Source organism: Euleptes europaea, chromosome 10, assembly GCF_029931775.1.
Source record: "Euleptes europaea isolate rEulEur1 chromosome 10, rEulEur1.hap1, whole genome shotgun sequence".
NCBI lineage: Eukaryota > Metazoa > Chordata > Lepidosauria > Squamata > Sphaerodactylidae > Euleptes > Euleptes europaea.
This window is the reverse complement of record NC_079321.1, coordinates 40,694,553-40,707,492: the sequence shown is the minus strand read 5'-3', so window position 1 is coordinate 40,707,492 and position 12,940 is coordinate 40,694,553. Positions and strand designations below refer to the sequence as shown.

Sequence of the window (12,940 nt, the reverse complement as noted above, 5' to 3'; positions counted from 1 at the left end):
TTCTGATGGCATGATTCCCATACAACGGGTGTCGAACTCAATTGTTATGAGGGCCGGATATGACATAAATGGTCCAGCTGGGCCATACCTCACCAGCCCAGATTGAGAGTGGGGGATGGGTGGCTGTTTTGGCTGGCTCGCGGGCCAGATAAGAGCTCTCAAGGGGCCGGATCTGGCCCTCGGGCCTTATGTTTGACACCCCTGCCATACAGCTTATAGATATCACAAACACAAAAAGAATACCCTAGTGATTTTTAATATCAGCTCTTGAACCATGTTGTTTCACCACAATATTGAATGTTAAAAGTGAATGTTATTCAAGGAATCTTTATACACAGCTGGGTTTTTCATACTTTGTTTTGGCACAGTAGCCGAATTGCAAGCTGCTTTGGACTCATTATACTCAAGGAGAACATACAAATTCTATCAAATATTGTGGGGATACATGAAAGAGCAGCACCTGTCTTCTTCCTGCTTGGCTTCCATGACACCTCAAGATTTCTATTCCTAGGAGAAAGGGGCTGAAGTGTGCGTGCACAACATCCATAGAAAGTATATTTTTTACCCACCAATGCTTGTTCATATATTAGAATGGAGGAGATATTAATATGTTTTAGATTTCTAAGCTGGTTTGGAGACCTTATGGTTGAAAATATACATCAAAGAAATAGTGTAGGTTCTAGAACCGATACAGGGGCACATTGTATTTAGTTTAAGAATCTTAAGGCTGGAACGACAATACAAAAATACATTAAGTTGGTGTGGAGTCTCAGATGTCGTGGGAAGCTTGTGGCAGAATTAGAAATTGAAATCAAATTTCCTTGTCCATTGCCTTGATCACAATGTCATTATTTATTTTTGCTCTGCCTTTCAGGTACCAATCTGGAAGATCTCCAATAAGATTGTGAAATAATTGCAGCCTTTTGTCACTGGCCAAGATGTTGGAAGAAGATATGGAAGTGGCCATCAAGGTGGTGGTGATAGGAAACGGAGCTGTTGGAAAGTCCAGTATGATCCAGAGATACTGCAAAGGGATTTTTACAAAAGACTATAAGAAAACTATTGGAGTTGATTTCCTGGAAAGACAAATTCAGTATGTATTTAACAGGAGCACAATGTCTTCGTTTCTTTTTTGCTTAATGCTTTTGTAAGTGCTGAATTAATGTTCTCCCAGGGAAAAGTGCTGTAACAGTATTCTTCATAGAGCTAAAAGTGAGGCATTTATATGCTAATTGTATTTTGTGTAGTCTTTGCACATGACTGCCCAATTTACCAAGCTGAATAACACATGCAAAAATTCTTACGGTTTGTTCTTAAAGTTAACTTTCAAGAAAACAACTGCTTTTCCAAAGTATCAAGATGAAACAGGATAGGAAAAGGTAGGAAGTCTTTCAAATGATGATAAAGTGTGTTCTGTAGTGGATATGAACATTACAACAAGAGCAAACAGTTCTTTTTGTATAGTTTCTCACTTTCAAATATTTATAACAAGCAGTTCTTTGTTTTTATAGTACATGTAACCGTTTCAAGTTGTTGAGATACCGTGTTGTGTTTATTTTAGAGTCCATGATGAAGATGTCCGATTAATGCTGTGGGACACGGCAGGTCAAGAAGAATTCGATGCGATTACCAAAGCTTATTACAGAGGCAAGTAGCATTATTGGCATACGTGAAATCCAGCTGTTGCTTATAGGCGCTAATAAATTTACTGATAGGATGCTGTGTTGGTAATAAAATATATATCAGGGGTTCCCAACTTGGTGCCCATGGGCACAATGGTTCCCGCAGAAACCTTTTCTGGCACCCGCCAAGAATTTTTAGGAATTGGGTGAGGCCAGGTAGGGCTTTTGCCCAGCAAGGCTTCCGATTGGCTACCGGACATTTGTTTATTTTTTTAAAATGTTGCTTTGGCAGCAGCTGCCACCACAGCAGAAGAATCTACTGTACACTGTGTTACTGTTGTTAAGTTGTTGCAATTATTTTGTGGCTGGCTGCGCCTCCAGCAGCAGCCATTGTATGGCAGCCATTTTGTTGCTGTGCCCACCATACCATGTCAGAATTCCAAATGGGCCTACAGGCTCAAAAAGGTTGGGAACCTCTGGTATATATTAAAGCTTTGAATGCTTTTATCACCATTAGAGAAAAATGTCTGCAGGCTGTTTTAATTATTTTTCTTATATTAAAAAGACCTTGAAAGTTGTGTGTTAACTTCCTTCTATAATACTGAGATAAGTATTTTTAAATACTCATTTTAAAAAACTCTTTAAGGATCTAATGCTTTGGGGTACTAAATTTTCAAAATTACATTAGATTAGTATTTTAAAATATTCATTTTAAAAAACACTTTAAGGATCTAACGTACTAAATCTTCAAAATTACATGTAGTTTTTGGAGCCACTATTAAATACTGTAAGCTAGTCATTCTCAGATTTTTACAAAAACTGTGTGTCTGGGATTTTGCGTACTGTTATGCTCTGCTCAGAAATGCAATTCCTAGGTATACCTCCATGTGGAGGATACTTCAAAAAAACATGTCCATGGTTCCATCGGGGGCTATAATTTATTGTAGCTTGTTAAAAACGTGCATTGGATTGATTGCTTGGAGAGGTTCCGTGTCATAAAAAGATGTCATGAGCATGCAGTGCTGCCGTTTAATCTCTCCAGGTAACATAGCCAGTCTAATTGCAGTGGTAAGGTTGTAAGCGTTCTATCCTCTGTATGACATGTGTTTTCATGTCCTCCACTTGGGGGCAGTAATACACACAAATGTATACATACAGGTTGAGTATCGCACAACTGGACAGCTTGGGACCAGAAGTGGTCCATAGTTTGAATATTTCTGGATTTTGGATCTGAAGTTCGACTGCGGGGGTGGGGGTGGGAAGTTAAACTGAACGCAGTATATAAAAATACTTGAATCTCCTTCAGTATTGGTGTTGTCTCTTCCAGCATGCATTTCTTCTTTCTGGTGTCCTGTTATGGGGATGCTGACTGAAAACCAGCTTCTCTGAGGATACAAAGATATCTGATTTTGAACAAAATTCTGGCTTTTTTTTTTAGTGATTTTAGTTATTGCCCCTCCTCCTTCCTTTTTGTTTTGTTTTTTTGCTGTATGGACTCGAAAAATCCTTGGTTCTTAAGAGGAAGTAAAGGTGCCTCAGCACAGATGGTACTTTAAGACTGAAGCATGCACACATGAGTGGTGATGAATTCAAATATGCTGGAAGGGTAGCATATTCAGAAAACCTGTCCATTACTTGGTCTATATTCCAGAGCAGAATGTATAACTTCAATGGAAATTAATGTCTGTTAGAGACCTTAATGGTGTTTTTTTGTGTGCATTTTGTAATAGCCTAGTCTGATTTCTCCTGCTGTGTTTAAGGAGCATCGAGAAAGATTTACTAAACGGAAAATGTAACCTGTGGACACAAATGTGCAAATCTATGAAATAGCCTTGCAGCTTCTCAATGGGTTCTAAATGGGCCATTTAAAAACTTACTTTGCTCTTTTCAGTTCTGTTTTTGCCTTAAGCTTTTGACAGATATTGCAAAGTCTGTAAGGTTAACTGCGCCGTTATATTGCCTAGCATCCCTCTGATATTTGTAGCTAAATGAGAATTAATAGATTTGCCTCCCTCTCATACATGTGACTTTGCAGGTATTTCTTACAACCCTACTAATCTAAGAAATTGAGCTAAAGATATAGGTTATTGAGTTACATTAAGTATGCAAGGTTTCTTATTGCTCACAGTACAGGATCAGCTCCACAGAACCCAGGGATAATGCTTACCAGTGTAAACTTACCTTTCATTCACTGTTTGCAATGGAAGCTGGATAGAATGTCGTGAGTAGCCAGCTTTTAAAATAACCAACAGTGACTTTTATTGTTCTGCTTCACTCCTGATAAGGGGTTCATTACACGGTTCTCAGTATAAACAAATTAAGCATTGGTTCCAACAGCCAAGACCCCTTTTGGCTTTGCAGCCCTTAAAGCCTGAATTTACATGTAAGGATTGGAATAGTCTTCTAGCTGCTGGATTTTACATGGCAGGGGAGATTGTGTTGCATTGTAGAAGTAAAGAATGAGCTCTGCAGCAGATAGAAATAATAGTTGTACCATCAGTGGTTATTCTTGTGTGTGTTTTTTTGAAAGTCTCTTTTTTATACTTTATGTTGTATGATTACCAGGACACATCCAAACTTAGAGGTGTACAAGCAAAGGAAGCAAGTTGCTATTGCACTGTCGTGTACATTAACTGCCTGTTCCTATATTGTTATACCAGAGGAATAGAGTTCAGGATTGGCAACCTCATTCCCTTGATACAGGGGCAAAAGCATTGTCTATCAATGAACCCTCAGCTCAGGACAGGAAGGGACTTTTTGAAGGATGAAGAGGTAGTGCAACAGAACCAGAAGCAACTCTGGACCAAAAAAATGGCCCCTTGAACTCCCCCAAAGGGCTGTTGGTATGGTTTCACATTGCACCAGAGCAGTTCTGGCAAAATAGTGTAATAAAATGTCCTTTGAACCACCCTAACACTAAATCTGATAAATTTACATGATTTGAGCAAAGACTGGACCAGTTATATCCTGAACAAGAGAAAGATAATATTTCAGGTTAGCAGATGCAAAGTAATTTCTAGGGAGAAACTATTTGATCCCTCTAACTTGCAGGAAACAAGTACCATTCCACTGTGTCTCAATAGGTACAAAAAGGAGTACCTTGAAAACTAGAGGTGGTTAAGACTTCCTTGTGCATATTCACAAAATCTCTCTGAGGTCCACAGGATATTCCCAGATAAGTGTGCATAGGAGTGCAGTTACAAGTTTCCAAAGTACCCACAGATTCCAGAAGGTTGGGGATCCTGGTGTAGTTAATCCTTTTTGTCAGCTATTATTATTACTGTGTTTAATTTTATTAGGAGCCCAGGCTTGTGTACTTGTATTTTCCACCATTGATAGAGAGTCTTTTGAAGCAGTCCCAAACTGGAAGGAGAAAGTAGTATCTGAAGTTGGAGAGGTACCTACAGTTCTTGTTCAGAACAAGATTGATCTCCTGGATGATTCTTGTATAAAGAAGTAAGTTTTTGTCAGCATATTCTATATAACCACTTTTCTAAGCATTTAAAAGAGAAATCCTAAGCCAGTTTACTCAAAATTCAACACAGGGCTGTTCTGTCAGGCTTACTCCCAGGAAAGTGTTCGCAAGAATGCACTTTTGTTTCTTTTGTAAGCGTATTATTGCCTAATTTTAAAAAGAGACATGTTTACCCCTAATACTTGGATGTAATCCATATCTTGGATAACCAAGTTGCTATACTTGTGTACTACTGATGTATTACAGATGCTGCTTAAGATGCCTTTGTCCAGATTTGCATGCTTGTATTTCATGCAAGTAACTGCTTGTGATGGCAACAACTCTTGTTTCTTGGGACAGTCCTGCATTTAACCATTTATAATTTATTTTATTTACTTCATTTTTATCCCACTTTTCTCCCCAATGGGGACCCAAAGCAATTTACACTATACTCCATTTTAGCCATACAACAACCCTGTAGGGTAGGTTAGGTTGAGAGTATGTGATTCTATGTAAAGATGATGAATGTGCAAAGAGGATAGAATAATTATGTTGAATCCTTCTCTGTTTCTTTTGCCTTCAAAGAACACCCCTGAGGTCAGTTTTCTTCTAGGTAGGATCCCAAAACCAGATATGAGTCTGGATTGTGGGGGGCGTGACTGGCAGATGAGCTGCCTCCATCTCTTTGAATCTTGTATTTTGTAAACATGTGCTTGCTTAGACAGGGGAAACACATAGACATGTTCTGTATTTTAGACTGACTGAAAGCAATACAGCCCAGTTTTGGCTGAAATTCTAACAATATCCACTGGCAGATAGCATTTTGACCAACTGGAAATTTCTCTATTTCCCCCCACCCCTTCTACTGAGGACCCCCATTTTACTCCTTGCATTATTTTCAGTGGTTTGCTTATCCTTGGGGAATGATTTAGAGGGGCTTAACAGGTTCCAGCAGGAAGCAGAAAATTAGACAGTTCACTGCCCTGAGCGCTGCTCTGCTCATGCTAAATAGGGTCGAAATTACTCGTCCAAGTCTAGAATGTCAATTAAATGTGACTCTGTGTCACCAAGGGTGAGGGGTAGGGACATAGCTAATTTGTATTTGCAAGTACGTTTTCCATGTGCCTATGTAGGTCTAGACTAAATAGCTCTCAGCCCCCCATCATAGTTCCATTCCCTGTTACTGTTCTGATAGTGAGTAAATCTAATTTTATTTAGCTATTTATACTCTTTCTCCCCAGTGAGGTCCCTGTGACACACCTTTTTCATTCACACAGAGTTCCTACCAGAGTGCCTTTTTCATTCAGTCTCCCTCCCACAGGTTCAGGGTTACAAGTTGGTCAGGCCATCCCATGTCATTACCCTTCTTGCCTCTTTTAAAATCTATAGAGAGCCATGATCATTCCACATCCCAGACCCTCTCTTTCACTTACAGAGACATTAGCAAACAGAGTAGCTCAGTCCTCTTTAATAATCACCCCTCACTCAGACACTGCACAGAATTATTGGGGTTGGGGGCTCAAAGACTATTCTATTCACACTCTGCCACCATTTATTCATACCATAAAATATATACAGCCCAAGATCTTGGCTGGTGTGAGGGGGGGGGGGTTCTTTCCTGAGACAACCAGCCCCCAAGATTAAACAAACAAGTTAACTTTTGTCGAAGGCTTTCACGGTCAGAGTTCATTGGCTCTTGTAGGTTATCCGGGCTGTGTGACCGAGGTCTTGGTATTTTCTTTCCTGACGTTTCGCCAGCAGCTGTGCCAGGCATCTTCAGAGGAGTAACACTGAAGGACAGTGTCTCTCAGTGTCAAGTGTGTAGGAAGAGTAATATATAGTCAGAAAGGGGTTGGGTTTGAGCTGAATCATTGTCCTGCAAAAAGTATCAAAGGTAATGTGCTAATCATTGTCCTGTATCAAGATAATGAGGGTGTGGTATGTTAATATGGAACCATTGTATCCTGAAGTGATCTGTTAATGTGTGAAATCCAAAGCTAATCTGCATGGTTATTGTGGACTGTAGTCTTTGTTAGTCTGGAGGTTTTCAGGCTTGGCGTCCTGTCCTGAAAACCTCCAGACTAACAAAGACTACAGTCCACAATAGCCATGCGGATTAGCTTTGGATTTCACACATTAACAGATCACTTCAGGATACAATGGTTCCATATTAACATACCACACCCTCATTATCTTGATACTTACAGGACAATGATTAGCACATTACCTTTGATACTTTTTGCAGGACAATGATTCAGCTCAAACCCAACCCCTTTCTGACTATATATTACTCTTCCTACACACTTGACACTGAGAGACACTGTCCTTCAGTGTTGCTCCTCTGAAGATGCCTGCCACAGCTGCTGGCGAAACGTCAGGAAAGAAAATGCCAAGACCACAGTCACACAGCCCGGATAACCTACAAGAACCAAAGTTAACTTTTATTTATGGTTTGAACATAACACTGAAGAAAGTCAGGTAAAGGTTACAATGTTTCTTTTCAGTTTAACCTTTGAACTGTTTTCCTATTCCAGCACTTGGGATCTTTTATTACAAATTGTCTTTTTTTCAGTCAGATTTAAGCTGCTCTTTGCCACAGTTTCACTCAGCCAGACACACACTCAACTCTCCATTGTCTTCAACTCTTTTAACTGTTAACTGCTGTTTCCAACCATCTCTCTCTCAAATATTCTGTCAGCTCCCATTGGCCGCTGTTAGGGAGAGGAGGAACTTAACCTGTCCATCACAGTCCCTAAGCAGCTTCCAACCTTGTTCTCCCCTCCTCCATTTTATTCTCACAACAACAGCCCTGTAAATTAGATTAGGCTGAGACTGACAGGCCCAAGATCACCTGCTGATACGGTGCCAGGTTCCCCTTGACCACTGGGGGAGGGGTAGGGTTGCCAGCTCTAGGTTGAGAAACTCCTGGAGATTTGGGGGTGAAGCCTGGGGAGGACAGGGATCTCAGTGGGGTACAATGCCATACAGTCTACCCCCCCAAAAAAAGCATCTGTTTTCTCTTGGGCAACTGATCTCTGTAGTCTGGGCATGAGCTGTAATTCTGGGGGATCCCCAGGTCCCACCTGGAGGCTGGCATCCTTACCTGCTGATCTTCCATGAGAGTGTGGATTTGAACTTGGGGACTCTCAGGTCCTAGTCTGAAACTCTAACCACATTACGTCATGTAGTGGCTGTACTGTCCAAAGCACGATTGCTCCACTGCTCTTCCTTAATTCATCCTGAAGGTGGTTAAACAAATTCAGTCTAAAGGCATTCTGTCCACTGCACTGAAAAAAAATACTGATGTTTTTTCTGCCCTTTTGAACAGTGAAGAAGCTGAGGCATTGGCGAAAAAGCTAAAATTAAGATTCTACCGAACATCTGTAAAGGAGGACTTAAATGTAACAGAAGGTAAGAGGTGGTAGTTATGTGGTATTCTAACTTCAGATTTCAGATGGACTGTCAGGGTTACAGCCTAGCCTTTGGCCTGAGATCTAGATTTCTGTTTGCAGGAAATATTTAAAATGGAGGAGAAACATTCAGTCATAGGAATCCCCACCAGAACAAGGTGGTACTGAATAGATACTGGTTTACATCTCATGAGAATGAGGCACCAGTAAAATAATCTGTTACAAATTAAATTCTAGAGCAAAGGATATACAAGCAGTCTGCATCTGATGGCAGAAATCACTTAGTTGATTGTGCTGACAAGGATTTTTTAACACATCTTCATCTATCCGGTGTTACTTTGGTTTCATAAATGTCCATTACTTTATTTTAATAGACTGGTCAAGAGAGCTGACAACACAAAACTCCAGCAATCAGTCAATTCAAAACAACAACAAGCAGAGAATCCTAAAACAACCTAAGATGAACAGTGAACCATACAAGTAGTCAACCCTGTTCTCCCAGGGATGCAAGAGGATACCAGCAAAGTCCCTGTTGGAACTCACTTTGGAAGCTCTGCAGGAATCTGATTTGGATCAGGACTGTGGTGCAGGGGGAGGAGGGGCTCCTGCCTCCCCTTGCGGGCCATTTTCCAGACCTGAAGCAGTTTGTAAGGGGGCATTATTTGCTCTGTTATGGGGCCACATGTGCACAGTGCTTGCCTGTGCAGTCCCCCATGGGGCCAATAACTTCCTGCAAGGCTGTTTTGGGTCAGGAAAATGGGTTGGGGGAGGTAGAAACCCCTCCCTCCCATAGTCCTGGTCCAAATGAGGGTCCCTCCATGATTTCTGAAAGATGTTAGTATTGGAACTCATGGCTAGTATCCTATCCAAGCCCCCATGGTGATCATGCAGTATATGTAGTTTGGCTGATAGCCTTAGTTATTTGTGGGATTAGATTCTGCATAGTCAAGGCCAGGATGTTGCTGTTGATTTAGTTGAGAGTTCCATTGTGATTGGGGGTGAGGGATTGGAACCTTTTGCCTCTGTCAAAATGTTAAGGAACCTTGGTTTTATCATCTTGCATCAACAGTTTTTGTGTGCAGTTGTTAATCATGCCACAAACCCAAAACAGCTGTGGACATATTGTACCCAGTTACTTTACGTTGTGGAAACTTCATACATATGAAAAATCATAAACTGGCAATAATATATGATTTGTGCTAAACTGCAATAGTAATCTAGCCCTGCAAGCGATTACTTCAGAAAGAGACATTGACGAATCTTCCTTCTGTTGCTAATGGATTGGGAAACTGAGTATAGAATCAGTGGCATTCATAAAAAATAGACTTGACATAGTACTAATAGGTGATATTTTTGGCTTGAAAACTAGTGTCTAAAAGTGAACAAGATTGACATTTATCCAGAAAAATACACAACTGGAGTAAACAGTAACAATTAACCAGGAGTTGCAGACTGTTAGGATTTAAACAGTATGTGCCCGTTGAAAAACCCTCTCACCCACGTTTCTATCACTCTGCTGCCAGTAAGCAATACACCAGACCCAGCAAACCCTGCTTGCTTGCTGTAACACGTTTTTACAATAAGTAATCCAGACAGGGGGACTTAAAGACCTGATATCTCCACAGGTCTTTTATTCACATTCCTGTTAAACTAACTCTTTTCTCTCACTCATAGCTTCCAACCTCTCATTCTCAACCCCCAAAACATAACTAGCTAAACCACCCTCTGTCAGATTTTAATGCTTTCCTAGTACACAGCTCCAACTGGCTGGTTCTGATTGACTCCTGTGTTGCTAAGGAACATTTCTGTGTGCTGCCTATCCCAATAAGTGTGTTGAGGTTTTTTTAAAAAAAAACTGTTTTGTGTATTTCAGTTTTCAGGTATCTGGCTGAGAAGTATCTTCAAAGACTCAAACAACAAACAGCTGAATATCCAGAAGTAGTACATACGAGTAGTAACAAAATTGGTGCGTACACAGCATTATAGCCACACAGTATTGTCTGCTGATAAATGTGCTAACTCGACAAATCACTGCAGGGGATAATGTGCTGTCGCTTTGTAGAATTAATCCTTGTGGCAGTGATGATTATACTGGTTAGGCCTTGTTGACTAGTCCTTTTAAGATGTTACAGACTGAAGTTATGCAAAGGATAGAGAGGATGCACAGTTCCCAACATAATGTCAAAGTTTTGCTCAGATGTACCACTAGTAGTAGTTGTACTAGTGAAGAAGTGGCTGGTTGCTGTTTTGTTTTGTTTTGTTTGTTTTAAATCTGGCACCCAATGAAAAGAGCTTTGTAAACTGGCTCTTGTACAGATACACTAAACTTTTGTACATAGCCCTCCTTTAAAGCACTTCATAGTCATTTTGACTCCTTGCTCTTCCTCCCTCCCTTCACCATTTCTTGTGTATTAAGATTTGCTGGGGTTTACTTTTCTGTTGGTTGTGCTTCGTAGCCAAATCAAGAACATGAATGAGTGCAAATGTCCATTTAGGCTCTTCACTGAAGGTTTTTACATTATTGTTGTCTTTAGATGGTGTCAATGGATCACCACAGCGACCAACAATAGTCATTACATGAACAGAAAGAACAGCCATGCTTTAAAAAATATTAGACTTTTAAAAGAATAAACTGTCAATTGATAGAGGCTTTACTTTTTGTTGCTGTTAAAAGGCATTGGAAAACATTTCCAAATACTCAAGGAAGCTAATAATCAACTACAAGCAACTTAGCAAAACTTTTAAGTTATCTAAACTTTTGGGCTGCAGGTTAGATCCAACCAGCAAGGAGGGATCATCTTTGACCACTCCAAAACACTCTTTAGCATCCTGGGACCTGTGCATATGACGTCTGTGTGGGTTGGGGATGGTAGTATCGGAGGGCAATCGGGTGAGATTTTGTGAAAAAAGCTGTTTGGATCCAGCACTGTATTTCAAAGATGGTAGATTTGCTTGGCTGTAATTCTTTTTTTGTGTGTGTTACTTTTAATTTAGGTGTTTTCAACACAGCAGGTGGAAGTCACTCTGGCCAGAATGCTAGCATGCTTAACGGCGGCGACGTCATCAACCTTAAGCCTAACAAACAACGGACCAAGAAAAACAGAAGCCCTTTTAGCATCTGTAGCATACCCTAAACAGAGAAGGAAAGACAGTCTGACAAAAGCGTTTCAGCTGAAGTCAGCAAGGAACACAGCTGACTGTAGCGGTCCAGTGCTTTCACAAGTGTTCCACACATGGGATCCCACACTGATAGTGGATATTGCTGTTGCAATGAATTATTGTTGGTGCATAGTTAAGACTAGTGGTGGCACAGAAATAGAACCATTGCCCCATGCATTCATTTTATGTTGAGTAAGACAGCTTTCAGGTTGAAAGGTACGATGTATTAAAGTGTGTAACAGGTCTCACTTTTTAAAGGCCAGCTGAAATCCTTAAATCTCAATACCGCTCACGCTGTCTTAAGGTAGTTTTTTTCTTTTCTTACTTAACTGACTGGATGATTCATTATGAAGATATTTTAAAACAGAAGTTCGCAGTTCGTTAAACTACTCCAGTGCCTATTATGGCAGTGTCATTGGTGCAATATTTGTATAGTTTATAACTGCAGTGTGTATCTGTAGATACTTGGTGAAAGATTCAGGCTAAAGATAAGCAGGTACTCGATTTAATGATGTGGTCCTGGTAACCTAACTACTAAAGCGGCATCCTAAAACAGTTTCCGTTTTTAAAATTGCTGACATCTTTAACCAACCTTTCGGAAATGGTACTGTGCATATTTAAATTTCTCGCAACAGTGTGGGCCTTAATTTTTTATACAATTGTGCTGTGCCAAATAGTGAATTTTTATGCTGCTACACTAAAAATATTTTTGTCAAATTCATTTGATACACTTTCTAAATTTTAACTAGATAAATGGGAGATAAAAGGGATAGCCAAATGAAGCCCTCCAAGTTTCCTTTAAAAAAAAGAAAGATCTATAACTTATATATTCATATACTATTAATTTTTGAAAAAGATGATCAAATATTGAAGAGATTTGTTACCCAAAGATTAAACACTTTCAAGGAATTTCTCCAGTGCGTCTTGTGATATATATTGTGAATCCCATGTTCAATAAGATCCTTCTTCTGTTGTCATTTCAAGATGCACCCTGTTCTTAATCACATTGCATGAATGTAAGGCTTCACACTTATCTAGGAGTAAGTCTCATTAACTCAGTTGGGCTTACTTCTGAGTAAATGTTTATAGGATTGGGTTATAAGTCTCACGGAAAGTGATGTACTAACATAATCTGTTTATGAACAGGATGTTAAAATTGCTGTTTACTGTTACAAGATCAGTGGCAAAATTTTAATGTGTTTGCTTTGTCCTTTTTAAAAAGCATTAATTCAAGCATGCATTTTTATTATGAATTCTGTCTACATGTTTAACATTTCTGCAATATTTGTGTGACA

General features: G+C 39.8%; 1 protein-coding gene across 1 annotated transcript; it reads left to right on the top strand.

Annotated features, from left to right (window-relative positions):
* The first annotated feature begins 889 nt into the window (after nt 1-889).
* Nucleotides 890-11,909, top strand: RAB23 (RAB23, member RAS oncogene family). The gene is made up of 6 exons (XM_056856487.1): nt 890-1,093; nt 1,562-1,647; nt 4,922-5,078; nt 8,405-8,487; nt 10,360-10,452; nt 11,481-11,909. The coding sequence occupies exons 1-6, from the start codon at nt 939-941 to the stop codon at nt 11,618-11,620; spliced, it is 714 nt and encodes a 237-aa protein (XP_056712465.1). The 5' UTR covers nt 890-938; the 3' UTR covers nt 11,621-11,909.
* The last annotated feature ends 1,031 nt before the right edge of the window (nt 11,910-12,940 follow it).

Excerpts from the sequence above, each read along its gene's own strand:
- RAB23 (XM_056856487.1), top strand. The coding sequence starts at position 939 with ATGTTGGAAGAAGATATGGAAGTGGCCATCAAGGTGGTGGTGATAGGA. Across the intron at positions 1,648-4,921 it reads TACCAAAGCTTATTACAGAG|GAGCCCAGGCTTGTGTACTT; the intron begins GCAAGTAGCATT and ends TAATTTTATTAG. Across the intron at positions 5,079-8,404 it reads GATGATTCTTGTATAAAGAA|TGAAGAAGCTGAGGCATTGG; the intron begins GTAAGTTTTTGT and ends CCTTTTGAACAG.